The sequence below is a fragment of the Maniola hyperantus genome, chromosome 4 (genome assembly GCF_902806685.2).
Source record: "Maniola hyperantus chromosome 4, iAphHyp1.2, whole genome shotgun sequence".
In the NCBI taxonomy this organism is placed as follows: domain Eukaryota; kingdom Metazoa; phylum Arthropoda; class Insecta; order Lepidoptera; family Nymphalidae; genus Maniola; species Maniola hyperantus.
In genome coordinates this window covers 9,169,264-9,194,188 of record NC_048539.1, presented here as the reverse complement: position 1 = coordinate 9,194,188, position 24,925 = coordinate 9,169,264, and the positions used below count along the sequence as shown (strand labels likewise).

The 24,925-nt window shown below is 38.3% G+C and overlaps 2 protein-coding genes across 2 annotated transcripts; one reads left to right on the top strand and one right to left on the bottom strand.

The window, feature by feature from the left end:
• Nucleotides 1–39: 39 nt before the first annotated feature.
• LOC117981824 (transcription termination factor 5, mitochondrial-like) lies at nt 40–8,604 on the top strand. The gene is made up of 8 exons (XM_034968032.2): nt 40–347; nt 1,083–1,317; nt 1,514–1,674; nt 2,573–2,913; nt 3,455–3,586; nt 4,424–4,542; nt 5,127–5,357; nt 6,734–8,604. The coding sequence occupies exons 1-8, from the start codon at nt 212–214 to the stop codon at nt 6,996–6,998; spliced, it is 1,620 nt and encodes a 539-aa protein (XP_034823923.1). The 5' UTR covers nt 40–211; the 3' UTR covers nt 6,999–8,604.
• On the bottom strand, nt 8,605–17,960 carry repo (reversed polarity). Its single transcript, XM_034968036.2, has 3 exons — nt 17,252–17,960; nt 13,420–13,543; nt 8,605–12,934 (listed from the first exon to the last, which is right to left on the bottom strand). The coding sequence occupies exons 1-3, from the start codon at nt 17,602–17,604 to the stop codon at nt 12,284–12,286; spliced, it is 1,128 nt and encodes a 375-aa protein (XP_034823927.1). The 5' UTR covers nt 17,605–17,960; the 3' UTR covers nt 8,605–12,283.
• Between the last annotated feature and the right edge of the window lie 6,965 nt (nt 17,961–24,925).

Here is a 24,925-nt window from a genome sequence, read left to right as displayed (position 1 = left end):
AAAGCCTAAAGAACTGATATCCAGGGCCGTAAAATAAATTTAAAAATCTATCAATTTTCATGTGATTTCTATTTTGTAAACAAACAAAATCTTTTTTAAATAAATAAATAAAACTATTAAGCAAAAAAATATAAATAGTGCAAATCTTTACGGAACTACAAAGAATTATGTGAGATTTTTTAACTACAAAAATAATAAGCGTAAAAGTAACATGTATCTCGTACAAATTATACAAACTCTTCAAAAATCAGCACACATCGGCATTGCATCTCGTAAAACTGTAATAAAACATTATCGTCAATATTGCCGTGGTGTACCATTCATAAGCCTATATAATAGAGTAATCGGTACGTATTTACCTACTATTTTTAGTATTCCATATCATGTTTTAATCATTTAAACTTTTTATCCCGTTGAACTTTGCATTATTAGTTTTAGTATTTATGTATTACTAATTAAAAAGGGCAACGTTAAACAAAAATCATGTTCTATGTAGATGTGAAAAAGTATAAAAACACCAAAGACACCAGAGTATGATAGTACACCAAACAAATATTAATTTTTTACCTTAGAATCTAAATTTTAATATTTTATATTTGACCTCTGTAATAATATGGGTACAGTTTGCCTGAAATAAATAATATTATTATTTTATTATTATAAAACTCAACATCAAGTTGTAAGTAAAAACAAATTGCTGCTTAATATTTATTTGGAACATGCTCTACTGTATATTCAGTCTACGATTTGGAACTACCCTCCTTGTGTGTAGATCTTCATACGGATTACAAGTCATTGTTTTCTCTACAGTAGTTTTTAGGGTTCCGTACCTCAAAAAGAAACAAGGAAAATGGCGAAAAAATACGACGGTAATATGGAACCCTCGGTGCGCGAGTCTGACTCTCACTTGGCTGGGTTTTTTTAACCATCCCCCTGTGGCTAGATTATTCTATGTGACACTGCCGAAGTGCGTTGTGCTGGTGTAGCACTAGTAAAAGCAGTTGTAGTTAATATAATTTTGCCTTAATACTTGCCATGTTAAGCTAATGGATTGATTTTTTTACGTTAAAATGTTGTTTCAGGCACTATACCAGATAATATCTTATCACAACTTGAAAAAAAACATCCCAAAGTTATAAGATTGAGTGATGAAAGCTTACAGTGTACGCTGCAGGTACTAAGCAAATTTGGTATCTCTGCAGAAGATGCTTGTCTTGAACCACATATTTTCTGTATGAATCCCATAACTATGGATAACTATGGAGAGATATTAAAAGAATGTGACTTCTCAATTATACTGCCTAAACACATAATAAGGTACATGTAAATTTTAATGTCTATAAAGTCAGCAAATCATAAAACATAAAAGACATGTTTCTAATTCTATAGCATAAGTATAGGAATTTGAAAGGAATTTTGAAAATGAACTGAAAGAGTAGTTACATCACATGATGGTATGGAATCATTCGTGTGCTAGTTTGACTCACGCTTGACCGATTTTATTTTATTTTAGGTACCATACATTAGTTAAATCAAGAACAATTTCTCAATTAAAAAAAGAAGGCCTACTAAGAGATGATGCAAAATTGGAGGAATTATTACATGAATATTTTCATGAGTGGCCAAAAGAGTGTCATGATTTAAACAATTTTCAAGATACTGATACAAATATTTGTAGGTAACAACATAACATTGTAAAAATTATATATGTATTACATAGGTTTAATATTATTCATGAATTTATTGGCTAGTGCAATTCCTTAAAGTATAACTGCCTTAAACACAATTGTGTGTACAGTTAATTTGCTGGGCCAACTGGGGCACTTAATTTGGCCTTATGCAATACATACGTAGGTACATTGTGCAGTACACATTTTGGTTAAGTTGTGCATAGTCTGATCCCCTACTAATATTATAAATGCAAAAGTATGTCTATCTGTCTACGATACAATTTCATGATCCTTTGTTTAACCGATTTTGACCTTTGGTACAGAGACATGAGATATACAGTAGAACATCTACTACTAAAAAGTCAGCTGTCCAAACTAACCTTTTACTTTTGACATCTCATAGTTGTGTCAATTGATTTGTCAATTATTTTATCCTATCTGAGGAAAAAAGATAGTACAGCGCTTTCTCTGTTACATACGTAATCCCATACAAATGATAGATGCAAAAATCTCAGACGGCGCTATTTTGAGGCACCGACCAATCACTAATTAAACTGTTTTTAATTGAATTTCAAATGTTTATTGAAAACATTTTCGAATTGAATTTCGAAATTAAATTTGAATATGTTTTTTGATAACATGTTTGTGACTCAAAATGGTAACGCCCAGTGAGATTTTTGCCTCTATAATTTATATGGGATTACATAACATAGAGAGCGCTATACCTACTAACTTCTTGCCGCGGATATGGTGTAGTCTAAGTATAGTCAATAATGGTTTGACAGTGAAAAATAATCTATGCTGTGCCTCGCCATATAATATGCGCCGGCCATCTCGGCCGGTCTTCTGTAATTTAGAGCTTAAACGTTTAAGTTGGGGCTTAAACGATTAGGTTGTTTCAGTAACTGTACGGATGAGTGTCCTAGAGAGATATTTACAATGGAGGTTGTGCATAACAACAGATGAATTCAAAAACTACTGTAAAAATTACCTCCCATTAAAACACAGGCCTATGTGTGACATCAAAGAAGCATTGAATATTGCTGAAAACGATATAAAATTCAACAAAGAAACTATAAGAAGGAATGGCTTCATAATATCATCAGACCCTGTGAACACTAAACTTATATTGGAGAATGTTGAAGCTCTGGGTGGCGTGGACATCAGAGAGGTTGTTAGATCTGAACCTGCAATCCTGAAGAATAATTACCAAGCCATTTTAGAAATCAGAAATTTATTAACGGTATGATGCACTTGATAATCACATAGAGAAACACCAAGCTATAGCTCTCTCCATCGCCGCTATATTCAGACAGTGCAAGACCGTGACGTGTGGAAGTCTACGTCGTTTATTGAGCTGCGAGAGATGGAGATGAGGTACCAAGTATTTAGTGCCATAGAGATTATGGAAAGCTCAAGCATGATAATGACAAAAACCTTTCTTTCTTTCTTTGCTCTGGGCTGGTTTCCGCAGTTAAACGTTTCCGTCTGTTGTGCCGTGTGCGTACCTACAGACAACAAAAACCTTTTATCGGTTCATTTTCAAAAATGGAATCCTGCTTACGTTTAGGTTGTCTTCAAGGCGTAAAGAACAGAGTGCGACAAGGCTATCTTGGCGCGTGGCCAAAATCGGAACTAACGTCAAGCGTCCCCTTTGTTCTTGTTTGAATATTCTAAGCCTTTGTTCTCCAACAGCGCCCCCCTGTCAATGTCATCCAAGTGCCAAGAGAGCCTTGTCGCACTGTACACATATTCATCAGTACTATTTATATTTTATTTTTTAGCAATACAACATCTCGGATGATGCTCAACAGCACTGTTTCAGAGTGTATTGCATGCGTCCAAAAACTGTGCAAGAGCGTCTGGAACAACTGTCTAACGTGAAGGAATACAAAGTTCTATCAACGAATCCTAGAGTAAGTATGATTTTTATTATAAATGTTAATTTTCGTTTCATTAATGCAAGGTGTCGGCACAAAGAGAGTTCAGCAAAACGCCAAATTTCTTTGTTTTTTTAATATATATAAATAACGAGCAAACGATCAAGCGCTTCATCTGATGTTAAATGATTACCGCCGTCCATAAACATTTGCAGCACCAGAGGAACCGCCAATGCGCTGTCGACTTTTCAGGAATTTGTTGGTTCTTCCTAGACTCTCCCCTAGAATAACCCCATGTTGGGGTAACCCCAGAATCTATTGGGCACCGCCGAAGGGAGCTGGTTCCATAGTTTGCATGTACGTGGAAAAAATATCTGGCACAACAGGTAGTCGAAGTACATCAAGCAACCAGGTGTTGAGAGTGAAATCGCTTACGGTGGCGTACGATGCGGTTATAGAAAAAAGAGTGAAATAAGGCGTAACAGCTTTTCAGAAGTCAGAATACTCTTATAAAGTTTGAAAGAACAAACAAAGAGAGCTTTCGTCTCTAGGCTTTCCAACAAGCTGGTTAGTTTAACATTGTCCATAAGTAGGACATATAAACCCCTGGTTATGTTAGCCTTGTCAGTACTTTCACTTGTAATATTATAAATGCAAAAGTATGTAGGTTTGTCCTTCAATCACGTCGCAACAGAGCAACGGATTGGCGTGATTTTTTGTATATGTAAATAAAGAGAAATAAATAAAGACCTGGCGTAGGCTTCTTTTTATCACGGAAAATCAAAAAGTCTCCACTGGATTAAAAAAAAACCTAAATCCACGCGGACGAAGTCGCGCTAGTTAAATTATATTTAATTTCAATTTATTCTGCAGGTCCTTTACATGGTTGTGCATGAACGCAAAATGATGAATCGCCTGAACAAGATCCGAGCAGCCAAGAAACAGTGCTATAGTCTCAACCATTTAGTTTCCTCAAACAAATTGTTTAACACGTAAGTATTTATCTTAAAATGTTTCAACTGACAGACAAGCCCACTTCCCCACATTTTTCTTTTTTTCGTATTCTACGTTGTAATTTTTACTTTTTATACCTCAGTTGATGAAAAATAAAGGTTTGCTTTAATAAACATTTATAATAAATAAACATTTCCTTTATACTACACAATACTGTGTCTGATTTTTATTCACTTCGCGCACTAGCCTAGGTTTAATCAGGCAGGTCTCACATGGTCATGGCCGTAATGACTGCGGGGCGGTGCGCTTCGACGGCTCTAGCCTGGAGAGAAAGAATGGAGAAAGAGAAAGAGAGGAGCGAGAGAGAGAGAGAGACAATACAGATGAGAGTTTACGCGATAGTAAAAGGCGTTTAAATGGTAGACTGCAGCGCTGTGCGAGCTGAATTGCACTGTATTGCTTTGTAACAAAGAGTTATTAATTTTTGAAATGTCCGCTGAACAATCCTTCTGTACCTGGAAGATACATTAAGTGTTCTGTGGTTAAACGATGAAATAAGTCTAAAATCGTTAGTAGTGTTTCTGCACTTTAATATTTTGTATTGTACGGGCATTTTTTATAGGTACATAAGTAGTTTTGGGGACAAAGTTTGCAGTAAAGATATTGCAATATTAATTAGTACTTCCCTTCACGCACGAGGGATATCTAATAAATCTGTTTTGGACAAACTAAAAAGGCACAAGTATTGGCTACACACAGCGTTGAATGCTATAGGAGAGAACATACATTTGTTGAAGAAACAGTTCGATGACGATGTTATATTCGATAACTGCCAGATACTGTTATATCCTGTGTAAGTAGCTATTATTACATATTTGTATGATAATACGAATTATTTTAAAAGTGTTAATAATTTTAATACAGAAATATCATTTTCTGTTTGGTCAGATTTTGATAAAGTGCTTTAAGAAAAAAAAATCTTTTCTCTTCCAATGCGCTAAAATTTGGTACGCCAATTGTGCAACGAGCGGGGTTTGAGCTGTCGACCTTACGAATTTCAATCCGTTCATTAACTATTGATCCGTTGAAATTGATGCAGTTAAGTGCCTACGCAGACGACCGACTATTGTCCGCGAAGGACAAAAATTTATCTCTTAGAACTGCATCCGCAACCGCACACGATGCGATGTAGATACGCGGTACGTCGAAAAACCGTAGTAAAACAGGACGGAGTTTTGTCCGTCGTCACAGACAAGTGATACGCACTAAATAAACTACTTACAAATAAAAACCAGCTTATCTGCCCGACTTCTTTCGGGTGAATTACTTCCGAATAAAGTAACTTTCTATTAGTAAAAGAATTATTTAAAATCGGTTCATTAGTTTCAGAGGTTATTATAACGATTACAAAGAAACGAATCTTTCCTCTTTATAATATTAGTATAGACTATAGATAAAATATAATGAACCATCTGTCTGGTCTTTGAACTTCTGCTAGTTATTATAACCACTCTATAATATGTAATAATACAGTCATATTACCTAAATGGTCCGACCTTATTCGAAAAAATCTGCCATGGTGATTAAATTAGATATACCTACTGTTAATATATTTACTAGTAATTGATATATAGAATTTAATGTAGAACTGCAGGGCGATTGTCTAAAACCTGCATCAATCATTATTACAATCTCAATTGTTCTGATTGGCTGAATTTGTGCGATTCTTGTTGTAACAATGCATTGTGGCCAATAGTGAGCGAGCATTAACCAATCAGAGATGATTGCGATCGTGACATTGTAGCTGTCAAACAACCGCGGTAGGGCCACTGATCGCCCGCCTGACGACAACCAAGTGTCCCTTATAGGCTAAATAATGTACATCGACCTTTAGAAGGAGATTTTTAGAGACCGACAAAACGTCCATATTATAGCTATGACTGACAGAGACAACGCTATACAACGCCGAAATGTCATTCTAAAGGCCGATGTGCATCATTTTCTGCCGCGTACTGTACTTAGATACGTATAGTAAGCGACACGTTGAGATGGCAATCGGGGAGGGAACGCCCCGCACACCCGCACAGCCCCCGCGCTAACCCGGTGCGGGCGAGCGCGGGTGACGTGCGGCTATGTGGGGCGTTCCCCCGCCTCATACCCCGATTGCCACCTCAACATGTCGCGGACTATATAGTAGTAGGTACTTACTATGTTAAAACTTTATTTCAGGTTGGAGTTAGAGCAATATGTAAACTTTTTACTGAAACTCCGTAAAGGAGATATGTCTCCTAACGAATCCAGTCAAATCGAACTCGATGCCACATATAATAACATAAACTGTCGAATACTGACAGACAGGCAGATATTAAGCCTGGTCTTGTACGAGATAGAGAAGAAATATCATTTCAGTGGGGACGGAATATGGAACAGGCTGGACGGAGGCAAGGCCGATACGCAAGTTATCAATAAAAAACTAAAACAGTGTGCTAACTGAGTGACTTACCGACTGCGTAAAATATATAAACACTAGATGATGCCCGCGACTTCGTCTGCGTGCCATCATAATCAACCTATCACCGGTCCACTACTAAGCACGGGTCTCCTCTCAGAATGAGAAGGGTCTAGGCCATAGTCCGTCAGGGCCGCTGGCTTAGGGCGAATTGCCAGACTTCACACACATTTGAAAACATTACGGAGAATGCTCAGGCATGCAGGTTTGCTCACGATATTTTCTTTCACCGTTGAAGCGCACATATCTCCGGAAAGTTAGAGGTGCGTGCCCGGGATCGAACCCCTGACCTACCGAAACTAACTAAGATATTATCGCTTGTAATCGTGTCCGCGTGTATTTAAGTTTTTAGCAATCCCGTTGCATCTCTAGAAAATTATAAAGAGCGCGAAATATAGTCTGCGACAGGCCGAGATGGCAATCGGGTGGCAAACCCGCGCTCGCCCGCACCGGATTAGCGCGGGGGCTGTGCGAGTGTGCGGGGCTTCCCTCCCCGATTGCCATTTCAACCTGTCGCGTACTATACCTCTGCAATGTATCGTATTGAAATCTATTGAAAAATTCCGCACGCGTTTTTCAATTTCATTACTTTTTAGTGCGATCAGCTTAGGACGAATCTTAATCTAAATAGGTATATAAAATGAAAAGGTGACTGACTGACTGATCTATCAATGCACAGATCAAACTACTGGACGGATCTTGCTTTTGGCATGCAGATAGCTATTATGACGTAGGCATCCGCTAAGAAAGGATTTTTGAAAATTCAACCCCTAAGGGGGTGAAATAGGGGTTTGAAATTTGTGTAGTCCACGCGGATAAAGTCGCGAGCATAAGGTAGTTTAAAGATATAGCCATTTTCAAATGTATATTTGGATTTTTAAAAATAGTCTTAAAATTGATGACTATTTTATGAATAATATGGATATTTTTCCAAGGCACATGTTATGGCCTGCGTTCACTGGAGGACGGGACGGCGGAGGATTTTTAAATCAATTGAATTTAATATCTATCCAATCGAAATAAGGTATACATTTCAAAGCTCGGTGATTGACCTCGGAGCATCGCAGCGCAGTTTTCTCTGGAGCACCGTTGCGTTGTTTAATTAATAACGTCGCATTAAAATATATGTCTTATTTCGATTAGATAAATATTAAATTCAATTAATTAAAAAAATCCTCTAGCGCGCGCAGGCCCTTACTATTCATAATAATATTATGTTAAGTTTGTATCTCTTTTTTAGATACTGCGCAGTTGGATTAACGATCATAATATTTAAGACTAGATGATGCCCGCGACTTCGTCCGCGTGGACTTAGGTTTTTAAAAGTCCTGTGGGAACTCTTAATTTTTCCGGGATAAAAAGTAGCCTATGTCCTTCCGCGGGCTGCAAGCTATATTTGTACCAAATTTCGTCAAAATCGGTTGAACTGTTGAGCCGTGAAAAGCTAGCAGACAGACAGACAGACAGACACACTTTCGCATTTATAATATTAGTATGGATTAAGGTACAAGTAGATAGATCTATAAATTGTATAAAGTTAATTTTTTATGTATGCTATAGGACAAGTGTAAATAAAAAATGTAAATAAGCACATAGTAATTATTATTATTTTCCAAAACATCCTTTATACTTATTCTATCGTATTGCTTTTAAAAACTTAATTTACAAGTTGTCATGCGTTTTCTCAAAAGTAGCTTTAACCTAAAAGCAAAATTAAATACATTTCCACTGTAGAGTTACCCTGCAGTTGTACATCGTCTCATTTCAATACATTTTAAATAGCTATTTCGTACCTATGTAAAATATTGCAACTTGCAAGCTTAATGAGGAAGTTTCAGGGACAGCTTCAATAAAATTTTCATAGATGTCTCTTGAATATTTCGCATAGGTCGCCACGATAGAGGAAAAATAATACCTATATCTATATGATCTATGCTTTAATGTTTAGGTCGTGTCAATCAATGATATAGATGAAGAGTAAGAGCTAGCGTGCACTGCAATTTTCCTTACGTTTCTTCCCCACAAAATATGTGAACTATAATAGAAGTAATTAATTAATTTCGCATCCGATTTAAATTATATAATTATGATATAGATATAGGTATTATTTTTCGTCTTTAGTGGTGGTAATATATTCAGCGCCATCTATGAAAATTTTCTCGAACGTTGCCTGGAAACCTCCTCATTCTTAATTATTCAAATCGTCTTTGATTTCTCCACGGTTATAAAAATCGCATTGATCGAAGTCACTATAGAGAAAGCGTTAAGAGCTTCCGAGATAGTCAAGCACGTAGGTTTTTGCTTGAGCCAAACATTTTGACCGTTTGCAAAGTTTACTTGATGCTTGAGTAAAGCATTTACGCGGTTGACGGTGATTAATGCGATGTTATATTTTTGCTTGACGCGACATCGGACAGTGTTCAAGATATGAGAAAAGTGCCGTTTGCTTGATCAAGCTGCTTGATGCGACCGTTAAGGACGCCCTTAAGATTCGCTACAAAAGGTCGCCGTGAGCGATGTCCCTTCCTATAAAGATATCTCACGGATCACCTGCACTTTATGGGACGAGTGTCGAATTCAATTAAAAATTAGCCACGTGCGGCTTGGCTGGGCTGTAATGTGCGATCAGCCCCCCAATCTAAAGCCATACTAATATTATAAATGCGAAAGTGTGTCTGTCTGTCTGTCTGTCTGCTAGCTTTTCACGGCTCAACCGTTCAACCGATTTTGACGAAATTTGGTACAGAGATAGCTTGCATCCCGGGGAAGGACATAGGCTACTTTTTATCCCGGAAAATTGAAGAGTTCCCACAGGATTGTTAAAAACGTAAATCCACGCGGGCATCAGCTAGTCTAAATATATAAAAGGAAAAGGTGACTGACTGACTGACTGACTGACTGACTGATCTATCAACGCATAGCTCAAACTACTGGACGGATCGGGCTGAAATTTGGCATGCAGATAGCTATTATGATGTAGGCATCCGCTAAGAAAGGATTTTTGAAAATTCAACCCCTAAGGGGGTGAAATAGGGTTTTGAAATTTGTGTAGTCCGCGCGGACGAAGTCGCGAGCATAAGCTAGTATTATATAAAAACGAAAAGGTGACTGACTGACTGACTGATCTATCAAGGCACAGCTCAAACTACTGGACTGATCGGGCTGAAATTTGGCATGCAGATAGCTATTGTGACGTAGACATCCACTAAGAAAGGATTTTTGAAAATTCAACCCCTAATATAGGGGTTCGAAATTTGTGTAGTCCACGCGGACGAAGTCGCGGGCATAAGCTAGTTGTGTAATAAAAACGTATTCATCGTTGTCGTAATCGTCAACCAATTCTGCCCTTTGATTGGTTGTAAAAAATGTAAACAGGGAATCAACCAATCAAAGGGTAGAATTTTTTGACGATTACGATGACGATGAATACGGTTTTCTTACACAATCGGGGGGCAGTATTAACATGGCGTTTCATGCCTTTGATACTTTATAATAAAACCGGTCAAGTGCGAGTTGGACTCGCGTACGAAGGTTTCCGTATCATCATATTGCTAACTCTTTTATATAGAACATTAGATTTAGTAAATTAATTTTTTCGTGGACACATTTTGATTAAAAAAAAATTGTGATGTAACCATAAATTCACGGTTTTCGGATGTTTTCCTTTACTTGTGCTGTAAGACCTGTCTTTCATGATTCTAGGTCAACGGGAAGTACCCTATAGCTTTACTTGACAGACACGACAGACAGACAACAAAATGATCCTATAAGGGTTCCTTTTTCCTTTTGAGGTACGAAACCCTAATAATAGCAAAATAATACAATACAGCGCTGACGTTAAAATAATTTACAGACAAAATGCAAAACACTATCCTACAATCAACTAAAGATTTCTTCAAATAATATTTGTCTATTAGAAGCTACTAGCTATAGGTAGGTATTCACTTAACAATTTTTATATAAATTTACTTATCTTATTTTATTTGGCACATAATTCACTCCAATATACTTATATTATATTTACAAAATGCGTTATTTATTTAAACAGAGTTATCTAGTCCGCGAACGGTCGAGATGACAATCGGGATATGAGGCGGGAACGCCCCGCACACCAGCGTGTCACCCGCGCTCGACCGCACCGGGTTAGCGCGGGGGCTGTGCGGGGCGTTCCCTTCCCGATTGCCATCTCAACCTGTCGCGTACTTTAAGTAGTTACGACTGCGTCCTTCGAGCTGGAAAAGTCTTAAAAACTACGTAGTCAAGTGCGTGTCAGAAGACTCGCACGCAAAAGATTCCGTAGCATGCTAGTTGCGAAAATTATTTCTTAAACGGTATTATTTTTTAAAAAATTGTCTAAGAAACTTAATAATGATGTTAAAATGCTTATTCAAGGAGAAGATAAACCATGATCAGGAGGTATACTGAAAATTCTTTTTTTTTTTCAAAATTCTAATATGCCTCTGATTATCAAGCAATTACCAATGTTTCTTTGTAATGTTTCTTTCAAACATCAAAACGCTAGCTTAGTAAGGAAGCTTGTATGAAATACACAGATATGACAGTTAAATCGATAATTTAAAAAAAAAAACTAGCAGCGAATGGGGAATTTTTGAATTCTGGAAGACCCTCTTATTTAATAATTACCTACTAAAACTAATTTATTTTTGACGTAGGTAACTAGTCATCATCCCCAGTTTTACAGTAAAAACATTTTATGCTGGGAATCAAAGCATAAGTATACTTAATTATGCTATACATACCTAATTGTATTTACATTAACATTATTTGAAATATAGGTAGCTACTTTACAGTTTCCGGCAGAAAATATTGCCGGATTGTAAAGGCAACACATTATAATATTTACTTACACGCTAAATTCTATAATACAGTAAGGCACGAGGAATGCACGAGTAAAAAACTACTATTTTATATGTATAAGTATTTATACTATTCAACTATACGTTGATGATAATAATCGTGTTAAGTCCTAAAATTAAGTTTATTTCTAGCATACCTACATATAGTACGCAACAGGTCGAGATGGCAATTGGGGAGGTAACGTCCCGCACACCCGCGCTAACCCGGTGCGGGTGTGCAGGGCGTCCCTCCGCCTCTTACCCCGATTGCCATGTCAACCTGTCGCCGACTATACATACTTTCTCCATACCTTATAACCTAAGTAAAAAAATCATTATAATTACGCACTTATTACTACAATACTCCTTTTCGAAATTGATCTGACCATTAGGATAATTTCGAAAAGGAGTATTTCAATTCAAAAAAGGGGGCAGTGACGTGTACGGCTGACCGGGACTGGGCTCCATTTTGATCACAACAGGCTGGGACAGGTCAGAATGGCGGTCGATTTCGTAGTGTTTGTCGTGCGAGACCATTCCACATTTATCATAATCCTCAGGCGGCTGCGCATACCGCGGAGGCTCCTCTTGTAACGCACACGCTGAATATTTATCCTCGTGGTCGTGGGTACGATAATCTAGTTTTTCATCGTGCCCGTGTGACTCCATCTGAGGCGAGTGAGCTGCTATCATAGGATAATCTCTTACTCCCAGTGGAGGTGGACTGCCTTCGCCGTATTCGTAAGAGTGCCGTGGAGCGAACATTTGACCATCGTGTCCATTGAGCACTGTCGTGTAAGAATAGGCCGGTTGAGTATTGAACCCAGGGTATCCGCTGCTACCCGAAGACAGAAGATGATGTGAAGAAAGCTCGTATGAGTGTTGATAGGACCAGGAATCCGCCGGGGCTGGCAAACCGTTTTGAGGGAAAGTAGGTAAGTTGCCTGCGATGCCGGAGAAGCCGCCGCTTAGTGTGGTCGAACTTGGTGAACTGGATCCGATGTAGCCAGTCTTGCGGGGTGGCTCTCGTTTGCGCCATTTCGCTCTTCTATTTTGGAACCACACCTGTGAAAAAAGCCAGCAATAGATGTTTAGTGATTTAGTTCAGGTTTATCTAGGAAGGTACTAATCAGTACCCATATTATAAATGCGAAAGTGTGTTTGTTTGTCGGTTTGTCCTTCAATCACGTCGCAACGGAGCAACCGATTAACGTGATTTTTTGCATGGGTATAGTTAAAGTCCTGGAGAGTGACAGAGAGTGAGTGAAATCAGAGTTTCCACGGGATTTTAAAAACCTAAATCCACGCATACGAAGTCGCGGGCATCAGTTAGTAATTATTATAAAGAAGAAAGAATTGTTTGTTTGTAATCGATAACTCTGAAACAACTGAACCGATTTTAATAATTTTTTCACCATCAGCTAAGCAAGCTACTTTATTTAGAAGTATAAAGGGCATAAATTACCAACATAATATGTGCCGCGGGCAAAAGTAGTGAAATATAAAGGAGACGAATATCTTTCTTAGATAGGTATTGGGTGGATACCTACCTGTACTCGTGATTCAGAGAGATTTAACTTCAGAGCTAGTTCTTCTCTGGCAAAGACGTCGGGATATGGGGCGCGCTCAAACGCTCGTTCAAGCTCCTCCAGCTGATAAGCTGTGAATGTTGTTCTGTGGACAAAAATAAATATTAACTATTGCAAGAGTAGGTATAAAAAATATAACTTAAAAGTCGATGTTGAGTCACCCATTATAAGTAGGTGACAAAAATGTTTAAAAAATTTCAATAAGAAAAATAGTGCAGCCTATCTCTGGTATTAGTCTGACTAACGCACCCTGAATTTTTATTTATTTTTAGAGAGTACATTTATGTTATTTGAACAGCTACTATTGCCGATGTTATAATTACAAATTCAGGAATAAATAAATTCTTATCATCATACGGTGCATCCACCATCTGACGCGTGCAATATGGCTGCGGGCGCAGCGCACGCGCAGAAATTGATTGAGCGTGAAACTAAATTCACCCCCGTCGCGCGTGACCACCTCTAATTGCTTCCCAATTGGTGGCACTTGCATTTTATAGTGGTGGTATATTATTAATTACCATATTTCAAAATTTTGATACATCTAAGTAGGTATGTCAATAATATGATTGTTGATCTTCATGAAATCTAGCGTGAATATACCTAGTTTAGGTAATTTGCAGATAGAAATACTTACGGCCGAATTACTAATGAAACGTCAATTCAATAAGCGTGCTCTCTATGTACGCGACAGGTCGAGATGGCAATCAGAATGTGAGGCGGGGTCCCACACGTCACCCGCGGTATCCCGAACCGGGTTAGCGAGGGGGGATTGCGGGGCATCCCCACCCCGCTTACCATCTCGACCTGTTGCGTACTATCGTTTGGTTTTCATTTGAATATTTAACTAATAAAACTCGATGTTTTGTAGACCCATTCTAGAAACAAATAGGTATGTGTTTTTTCCAGATTTCTGTAGAAATATGTAGTTTTAAAGTTCTAACATCACTGTTACAAATTAGAAATAGACATACAGACTCGACTTCCACAGAAGAAACAAGATCCTACCGGCTATAATATCTTGATGTAAGATAAGGCAATTGACTCCCTGTGGTTATACGGGTAATTAAGCGCTATGACGCATTTCGAGCTGAATGGCCAAGGCGCCTGCATCTAAGTGTTTTGTTACAGCATCTACCATCTAACATGTATACAGTCATACATCTACAGTCAAGGAAGGGTGATAATATTTTTGATAACAGTTATTTTAAAAAGACGGGGTGCCAAAGTATAAAATTGAAGGGGGCAATTCCGTGCAAGAATTACCTATGCATTCATTTGAAAACATTAAACGAAATATTATTTCTAATGTTATTTACATCAAGATTTTTATGAAATATAACATAACATAAGGTGACCTGGCTGCAGCCCGATATTTTTACACGTTCTTACACGTCATGTACTTAATCAAAGTCAAATAATTTATTCAAATTACGTAACATTGTACACTTTTTGATTGTCAGTTGTAGGATTTTTGTAAAATAACTAGCCCACCCGCCCCGGTTTCGCTCGGGTGGAATTTAGAAAAATGGCGTGGGGGTAGAGCTTTCAAAAACCCTGAAATAGGTACCTCTGTATTTTTTCTTTTGTAACCGAAAACCCAAATATAATTTTTTATGGAAATAACTTGAAAAATTACGGACTTTCATACAAACTTACATACCCTATTTACCCCACTTAGGGATAGAATATCGAAAAATCGTTTCTTAATGGACACCTACTCTTTACAATGAAATTCGGGACTTTGAATTTTATATATAAAGATAAAATTAATTACCTACGTAAACTTAAAACTAAAGCTACGGGATACGTGCCCAGGTTTGGGAAGAGCCCACAACAAACTCAGCCGGGTATTCTTATCATCATTACTTCACAAAACCACTTAAACTAATTAGAACTATTAGAGTTGTTAAGAAACTCATTCCCAAGCTTTCTTGTCATTTTGAACTTGTTGAGAGATACTTACAATGTCTTCTGGGAGAATATTATTGAAACGTACATATTTGCCAGTAAACGAATTGCTAATTTTACTTAGCCTATAATATAATGTAGCATTGTGTACTTTGAAACTGTACCTACTGTGTTAGAGGTATAATATTTTTCCAGTAGAAACAGTAGGCCGTGTCCTGCACGCAAACTATAACACTGTATCTGTGGTTGAGCCATGTTGAAAAGAAAAGAGACTACGTCGAATAATTACTTCTTGTTCTTGTACTTCATACAGCTTTACTTTAATCTTTCAACCCCTATTTTACCCTCTTTTGCTGCTTGTCCACTGGTGCGGAGAAGAAACGAGCGGAGCGGAGCTGTGTATATATATTATATCAGTACCCTTATTATAAATGCAAAAGTGTGTTTGTTTGGTGGTTTGTCCTTCAATCACGTCACAACGGTGCAAGTTGTAACAGATTGACGTGGTTTTTTGCATGGGTATAGATAAAGACCTGGAGAGTGACATAGACTACTTTTTATCCTAAAAAATCAAAGAGTTCCCATGGGATTTTTAAAAAAACCTAATTCCACGCGGACGAAGTTGCGGGCATCAGCTAGTTAGTATATTCATATTTTGCTTGTACTGTGAGTGGACGAATAGTGATGGAATGTAGGGCCATATGCCGCTTATCGCGTTTTAAAAATCATCGCATTAGTTATGCAATGGGGAGAGCCATGCATTATTATCCGATGTTCAATTTGTGATAGATGCAGAACACCATTTAAAGTACCTACACCTGAATAGGGACCTAAGAACCAAAAAAGGTTATTTACCTAGCTTTATGAAATTACTAGCTGATGCCCGCGACTTCGTCCGCGTGGATTTATGTTTTTCGAAATCAAGCGGGATAAGAAGTCATTATCATGAGCAACCCATCGCCAGCTCACATATTCCACCACGCTGGCCATGTGCGGATTGGTAGACTTCACACACCTTTTAGAACATTATGGAGAACTCTCAGGCATGCAGGTTTCCTCACGATGTTTTCCTTCACCGTTAAAGCAAGTGATATTGAATTAATAATTAAGATAAGAAGTAACCTATGTTAACACATATCACACACATCCAGGGTATAATCTATCTTATTCCAAATTTCAGCCAAATCCGTCCAGTAGTTTTTGCGTGATTGAGTAACAAACATCCAAACATCAGTTTCACATTTATAATATTATTCGGATTAGGATTATTATTATTGACAAACTTAAATTTTAATTAAAGTTACAGCTTCAAAAACTTTAAACTAAGTACTTTTTAAGTAAGTAATGGGAATTTTTGATACCCCGAGCCTACGAATAACATAGCCATCATTATTATTCGTATCTTTTCAAGTCTACGGTAAAGCATTGTGCTACAACTTTCTTGACGTAGCAATTTGTGCTACGCCCAGAAAGTCATAACCGTCTACATCTTCGTAGCGACATAGGACTTGTTGCGTAGACAATGCGTAGACGTAAGGTATCGAATTTTAATAAATAGTAATTTAGGGACCTAGCTCAAATGACATAATTAATTTGAACTAAATGAACTAAAATAGATACGACTATATAATATGTGAATTAAGTTAAATATTTAGTGCTGCAGCGGGTTGGGATCTTTTGCTTGTACCTAGTTATTCCAAAGATCTTTCATCGTTAGTTATCTATTTTGTAGTGAAGCCTCCATCTCGGCCTGTAGAAGTTAAATAACAAATGGAACTTTGTGCTAATACGGTGCACGGTGACCTAGTGAAGACTTGTAGAGTTATAATTTTTTGTAAGAAAAATAGTGTTTTGTTATCAAGTCAAGCAAAGTTCAACTGACCTCGTTTTCTTTTTCTTGATCCCGTTGTTGTCGCCTTTCTTCTTGTCACTCTTCTTGGACGTGGTGGTGGTGGTGGTGGGGGTCGGCGGCGGGTGTTGCGGTGGATGCGGCGCGTCCGCGGCCTGCAGCAGCAGCGGCTCGTCCTTGCGCTTGTCGGGGTGCTGCGCCGACGCGAACACGGGCAGCTCGTCGCGGTATTGCAGCTCGCCGCCCGCGCCCACCACCACCTGCACCTGCCGCTCCTTGCTGAACTCGCCGAACATGTGCTCCTCGAAAGTCGGCTGCTCCATGCCGCCGCCCTCGAAAGCGCACTCGTAGCGCGGGCCGGCGCCGGCGTCCCCGCACACGTACATGAAGCCGTCGGCGGCGGGCGGGTGCGCACCCGCTACCTCCGCGCCCACCTCGCTCGGCTCCGTTGCGCCGCTACCTGCCGCTCCTTCGGCCCTCGGGCTGCGCGAGCCCGACTCGCGATCGAATTATCGGCTCCGATATTAAACAATTGAAGCTCGTTTAGCCTAGGCCGCGGGATCGACGTCGCGCCGTACGTTTCGTCGTCTCCGTCCCGGTTAAATGGCTTTAATCAACTTTAACGAACTAACCGAATTTGCTCTACGGTTGGTCAATTTATATTACCATAATACGACGCTCGAAGGAGAGTTAGAACCAATGACTGTTCTGACCGAGCTCTGCGAGCGTGTCGGTGAGAATGCTATTTTATTTCATAGTATATGTACAGAAGTGAGATATTAGATCGGACGAGGCGGGCGCATAGGACGATAGCGTAACGAGGAGACGGAGCCAATAGCGTCGCTCGGCCGCCACTCCCCCGGCGGAGGCCTGGCGCGCGCCCTCGCGCCTGGCTGCGGGTGCCGCCGCGCACGACTCGCGGGCACACGCTGCACCATGCGGGATTCCCACAAACTCACCCGAGATGTTTGTTTTCATGGCATTGTGGGGTGCGAACGCCCACATCATTATTTTGAAAGTTCATAGTACTTTATTGTAAATCCGTATCAATACCACTCATATGTCCATTTCATGATTTATAGCCGTGGGAAATGAGAATGCATGTCCGAAAATATTTACCCAGTAAAATCACCACAAATAGTGTAACCAAAATCTTATACCTGCTCTACATGTACTGTAACTACTTCTAATTTAGAAAACGAAAACGACTTACTTCAATTTTTTTAACATAAAATATTGAAGTTTAAGAGCGGAGAGATCACGCGGTGTCGGCGGTGTACGCCAACTGATGCTGCCGATCAAGTCTACGATCACTTAATTATTAATTAGTGGTTATTGCTGGGGATTATTAATAAAACATTCGCCCTGACTATTGGCACTTAGATTAGCGTTGAGGGAGTAATGGCGCATTTCAACAATTTCGGTTGTTATTTAATTGAAGTCAATTTAGATGATCAGAGTCTATTTAGGTTGGTGCTGGCACTCGGCAGTGGGATCTCTCCTTCATTGGGCTCATTGGTGACTTTCAGGCAGCACGAATTGCATTCGCTGATGCACTTTTAGACGCATTTGCACTCGTTGCGGCTACGAACATGTAGGTCAAGAGGATTTACACCTGGTTAGCATACCTACCCGACGACAACATTGCATACTAGTGTTTACTATTGGATTTTACCCGAACCAATGTGCAAAATAGATGCGAATAATGGTGGTTTATGGTGAAAAGATTGTGTAGAACTATAGAGGTTGCAGTGTAGTGATTTTATGTCAATTCATACATAAAGTGGATAGCTTAAATATTCTCTGTTTGTGAAACTAAGTGAAGTACTCCGACTGTATTCGTCTGAACCGTAAGTAGTATGAGTTATTTAATTTCCTTAAATTTTCCAGCTGAAACGAAGGCTGAAAAGATTAACTGTAGGCACTAAGTAATCATTGCTACAATCTAGTTCAAGTAACTTTCGAAAAAACTCCTAATCGACGCGCTATATACGCACATACGACGTTCTGACTGCGAACTAGCAATTAAACTGTAACACCTACCAGCGTAAAAGCTCTACTTGTGATTTGTCCGCTAAGGAAAAACATATTATTATAGATACATACCTGGGCACGGTGTGATTTAATTTCCGCTAGCTATCAAATAGGTATATAGTTATTAGTGGTCAGAAGGATATTTATCTACCCATTTGAGGCATTGCAGAGTTAGGATTAATTATTTATTTATATAGAGCCTAAAAATGTATTTTGTTTTATTTTGTCTATCTTCGGTCTGTGTAAGCATAACGCTGAAACTACTGAACGGAACTAAATGCAACTTGGCATGTTAATTGTTCTATCTAGAACGTAATAATCTAAACGTTTAAAACTCTCATAATTTTAAATCGATTCGCTATAAAATAGATTTCTTTGGTTATTGATTTATTTAGTTATTAACTTTTTTGTGCAAATTCGTCCGCGTGATATAGGTAATTTACAGCCTATACCTACCTAGCTCTCGGGGATAATGTTAGGTAAGTAGGTGTCTATAAGCTATAAGTGAAAGAATTTTCAAAATCGAATCATTAATTCCAGCGATTACCCCTTACAATATCCAATAAAACCTCAAAACCTTTCACCTATTTCGAGTAGATAGTCAATGACTTTTAACTACATGTTACGTTCAGGTATTTGATGACCTCCTTGGCACAGTGGTGAGTGCTGTATTATTAGTGGGAGGTTCCGGGTTCGATTCCTAGCAGGAAAAAATTGGAATTTTATACCTAATTTCTTAATTTTTCCAGTTCCGGCACGATGCCGCATAGAAAACAAAGGGGTATGGGTTTAATAAAAAACTGCTATAGCGCTTTCAGGTTAGCCCGCTTCCACCATAGACTGCATCATCACTTACCACCAGGTGAGATTGCAGTTAAGGGCTAACACGTACCTATCTGAATAAATGGCATACCTACATGAAATTGGCATAATATTATACTTATTACATGAAACGTAGTAGTACTGTATGCCACAGGTATGCAGAGATTTTTGCCGACATTTTCGATATTAATTCTCATCATAGTTTGGCTTTACAAATTACTGTATACATGTTACCTTCTGAAACCTGAATCAGTCTGTCTATTGGTGAAAATCGTTTGAAATCTAAAAGCGGTACGTGAGATTAGCGCGAAAAGACAGACACACTCGACGGAGGAAACTCGTTTTATAATAACTATAGTAGAAAAAAGCCGTGATAGCCTAGTAAAAATCCGAGCCTGAATAAGCCGTGATAGCGTAGTGGTTAAGACGTCCGCTTCGACTAATTAGGAAGACGGGGATTCAAACCTAAACACGCGCCTCTATCTTTTCAGAATGATTTGTATTTTAAGCAATTAATCACGCAATGTTTTAATGGTGAAGGAAACCATCACGAGAAAGCCTACATGCCTGAATTCTTCGTAATGTTCTCAAAAGTGTGTGACGGCTGCCAATCCGCACTTAGACATCGTGGTGGTTTATGTCCTAAAGTCAAAATTCTGTGCCTTCTTATTCTGAGAGGAGACCTGTAGGGCGATAGTCTAAAACCTGCATCAATCATTATTACAATCTCAATTGTTCTAATTAGCTGAATTTGTGCGATTCTTGATGCAGCAATGCATTGTGGCCAATAGTGAGCGAGCATTAACCAATCAGAGATGATTGCGATCGTGACATTGTAGCTGTCAAACAACCGCGGTAGGGCAAAGGACTAAGTGGACTCGCACAAATTCAGCCAATCAGAACAATTGAGATTGTAATAATGATTGATGCAGGTTTTAGACAATCGCCCTACAGTGCTCAGTCGTGAGCCGGTGATAGGTTGATCACGATGAAGTATGCTGAAGTAGTGATAGTAATTAGGCTCCTAGGAATACTTTACGCGTGGTGTTGCAGCACACAGTTTTGGTGATATAATCAATAATCTGACCATGCTATATTAGAAGTACCTACCTATAGTAGTGATCACAAAGTTTTAATACACCAGCAACTTAATATTTCCGTACATAATATGCCCTTAGATTGTACAAACTTAATTCCTTCTTCAATGGATATCTATGTCATAAACATTGTGTTTACAGACGTCTATACGGTAGAGCTTCACGATTGTGTTGCAAAGAATGTTCAAATAAGTAGATACTTACCTACTCGTTATCCTTTCAACTGGTTGCTACATGATACCTACGCAATCATTTGATTCGACATTGATAAGAGATATTGCCCAATCATGTAGGTACAATACCTACTTATATACCTATGTAAAAGCATGACAAAGACAGGAAAAAAACTGAAACACGCTGTGAGTCATGTGACAGCGAGCGTAGGTGCTTCACATAAAATCTCTCTGTGGACGCAACGACGCTGAATCTGCCGCCCGCTCAATTGAAGGCAATTGCTTTAATTGATTTCAATTGAAATGACCTCGCGCACCGGCTCCCACTTCTAGCTTGACACTCTTACATCTATCTTTTTTGGAGCTGACATAAAAGCGATGATATACGTCAGTGCCCCTAGATGAACCCAATAAAACACCGCCACTTGCTTCATATGTTTGTTCTGTTATTTAATATTTTGTACTATTGTTACATAATCCTATGTAAAAAACCTATTTTATATACTCGCACCTATCAATTGTATAAAGACCTATGAATAGCTTTTACGATTTAGGACTTAGGGGCTATAGATCGATCTTTAGATGTATTATGGTAGGCTGATTGTTGCTTTTTGATTTAAAAAAATCACACTTCTTATATATCAAACTTCTTCTCTAAGGAAAAATTTTAAATAAAAATTATCAGTCAGAGAGACAAATTATGGTCTCAAGACTAAAAATGTTCTTGGGCCCTTTGGTGAAAAAATTTTTCTCTATACAATTTTTTTGAATGTTCAAGTGGCTCTCCAGAACATAAAAATACAGAATAAAATAGCGTTTCAAACAAAACGTTTGCTGATCATTGAACCTTAAGTTTTATATTGGATTTGGATAATAATTATAATAATGTAGTGAAATCAAAACTCGGGAATATAGAGATCGGTGAAAGACGTAAACCGATACAAAATTAATCAAAGCCCAAGTGAGTACTTAGTCCTCAACAATTAAGTAGGACATATTTGAGCAAAATCCTCAGAGTAAATACCTGTAGAAGTACCCACCCCTATTGTGATTTGTGACTCTTACTGTTAGAGCGAGATAATGAAAATGAAAAATGAAAATGAAAATCTTTTTTTATTCGTATAAACTTTTACAAGTGCTTACGAATAGTCGGATGCATCTACCACTGGTTCGGAATGCCTTTCCTGCCGAGAAGAACCAGCAAGAAACTCGGCGGTTGCTCTTTTCAAATATTTGATATAGGTACAAGATTATGCAATGTATAAAATAGTATTTGCAGTCTTGTGCGTTGCTGGAACGAGCTGCAGGTCAAATCCACGCTCTTTTATCATTTAGATAATGTTCAATTGTGTAATATGCTTTTTTCAGGAGCATATTTTTAATAGATTTTTTAAACTTGTGCAAAGGTAAGTCCAAAATAGTTTGCGGGATTTTATTATAAAAGGTAATACCCATACCCACAAATGACTTTTGGACTTTCCTGAGGCGGAAGGCAGGAGCTGCAAGTTTGTCTCTGTTTCTAGTTAGCCTATTGTGTAGATCACCAATTTTCTTGTAACTAAGAATATTTTGTCTTATTAGAACGTGACGAATGATCATTTTATGTCCTTATCACCGTGGGCACTTTTTTGTTTGTCAAGATGTATTTTGTAAGTGAGATCTTGACAAACAATGTGAAGTGAGGTTATGACTTTAAATAAAGTGAGGTTAAAGACTTTCGTTGTTGTTGTATTTTAAAGAAATAATTGGGTTGCACTAGGCTACAATATCCGAAGCGAAGGTAAAATAGAAGAAATAACATTTTTCTCAATAAGTACCTCTGCTTAAGTGAGAGGGACTATAGGGACCACGCTAGTTGCATATCCATTAAGTAGATCTGTGGCAAAATCTAAATAAGTCAGCCACACTATTTCAAAAATCAGCTCTTGATGCCCGCGGACTATTTTAATTTTTAAGTAGTCCGCACATCTACACTTCGTTGCCATCGTAATGTCTAGGTACGTCACGATTGATCTTGGAGCTTTTAACCAATTTAAAACCGAACGTATAGTACCTATAACGACAGGTACTGAGATGGCAATCGGGAAGCGAACACCCCGCACACCCGCACATTCCTCGCGCTAACCCTGTGCGGGCGAGCGCGGGTGACGTGCGAATGTGAGAGGCGTCCCCCGCCTTATACCCTATTGCCATCTCGACCTGTCGCGTACGGCGTACCGTTATCGAACTAAATTGTTATTTTCTCTTTAGGATCTTTTTAGATATAAGTACTTAGGGTGCAACCAAAAAGTTTGGGCCAAGTGCGAAGTAAGTTACCTACTTTTGTATTTTTTTTGCAAATATTTTTCTATGAGCTAAATATAATTAAAACGGGTGTATTGAAAGGTCTCCTAGCAGTTGCGTGATGGCCATGTTTATCAAAAAACTAAACACTTTAAAACATACAATAACTCTTGATAGTACCTACAATGTTTGGTTTGGTCGACATTGATCTAAAATTAATCATTACACAAATAATTAAATGTCCTTAAAACACGACATACATTTTGGCACGTGTGCTGTCCGGTCCACAATTGGACTTAATTAGGAAATGGCGCACGGTGCGGCGAACGCGCAAATGTCTTCAACTAGGTATGTGGGCAGATGACTGCTAAGCTCATTTATGGAATCTATAATAACAATAATTTTACAAGATTACAATACCTCTCTCGGATAAAATAAGAGAGACAAAAAGTTGTAGCCGTTATCACTAAAATATTGGTGAACATTTAATTTGTTAAATGGGTGTTTTTTTAATACTTCTATCTGTAACTGGACTAGGTATATTTTGAAAATTTTAATCGGGAAAACATTATAATCGATATTTATTTATTTTTGGAATCCCAACTTTTTTTGGAAAACCCAAAACAATTTTTTTTTGGAATTCTTGTCTGTATGTCTGTCTATGCTCGCATCACGCGAAAACTACTGAACGGATTTTGATGAAATTTGCTACAGTGGTAGCTGATAGTCCGGGTTAACATATTTAGGGTAGTTTTTATCCTGAAAATAAAGGGATTCTTTCGGGATACGGGATCAAATTTTTTATCGATTTTACTCCATAACTCCGTCAAATTTAAACGGATTTTCACAATTCTTTTTTTTTAGACAAAGGTTTATCATGTTGGTGCCATAAAAGTTTCGGAATTAGAGGACGGAACTCCTCAACGGGTAACAGCAAATCGATCGCGATCAGTATAAGTAATAGCTTGGTAAAAAGTACTCTTATCCATAAGTACGTAGCATATATAGCATACAATCCATTTTCATTTCTTCCCTATGCTATTACTTAGTAACTTAGTATGATTCCGGAAAAAAAATTGGTACGCACCTAAATTTCTTAGTGCAATTCAATACGGGTTTCATTAGTATTCAGAACATTTCAAGAAGAATCACTACCAGGGAGTTCCCACGGGATTTTTAAAAGCCTAAATCCACGCATACGAAGTCGCGGGCATCAGCTGTACTAATTAATGGTGCATGAACCAACAGCTCAAATCACCTATTTAAATGAATAAAAGCACTTTTAAAAATATTTATAT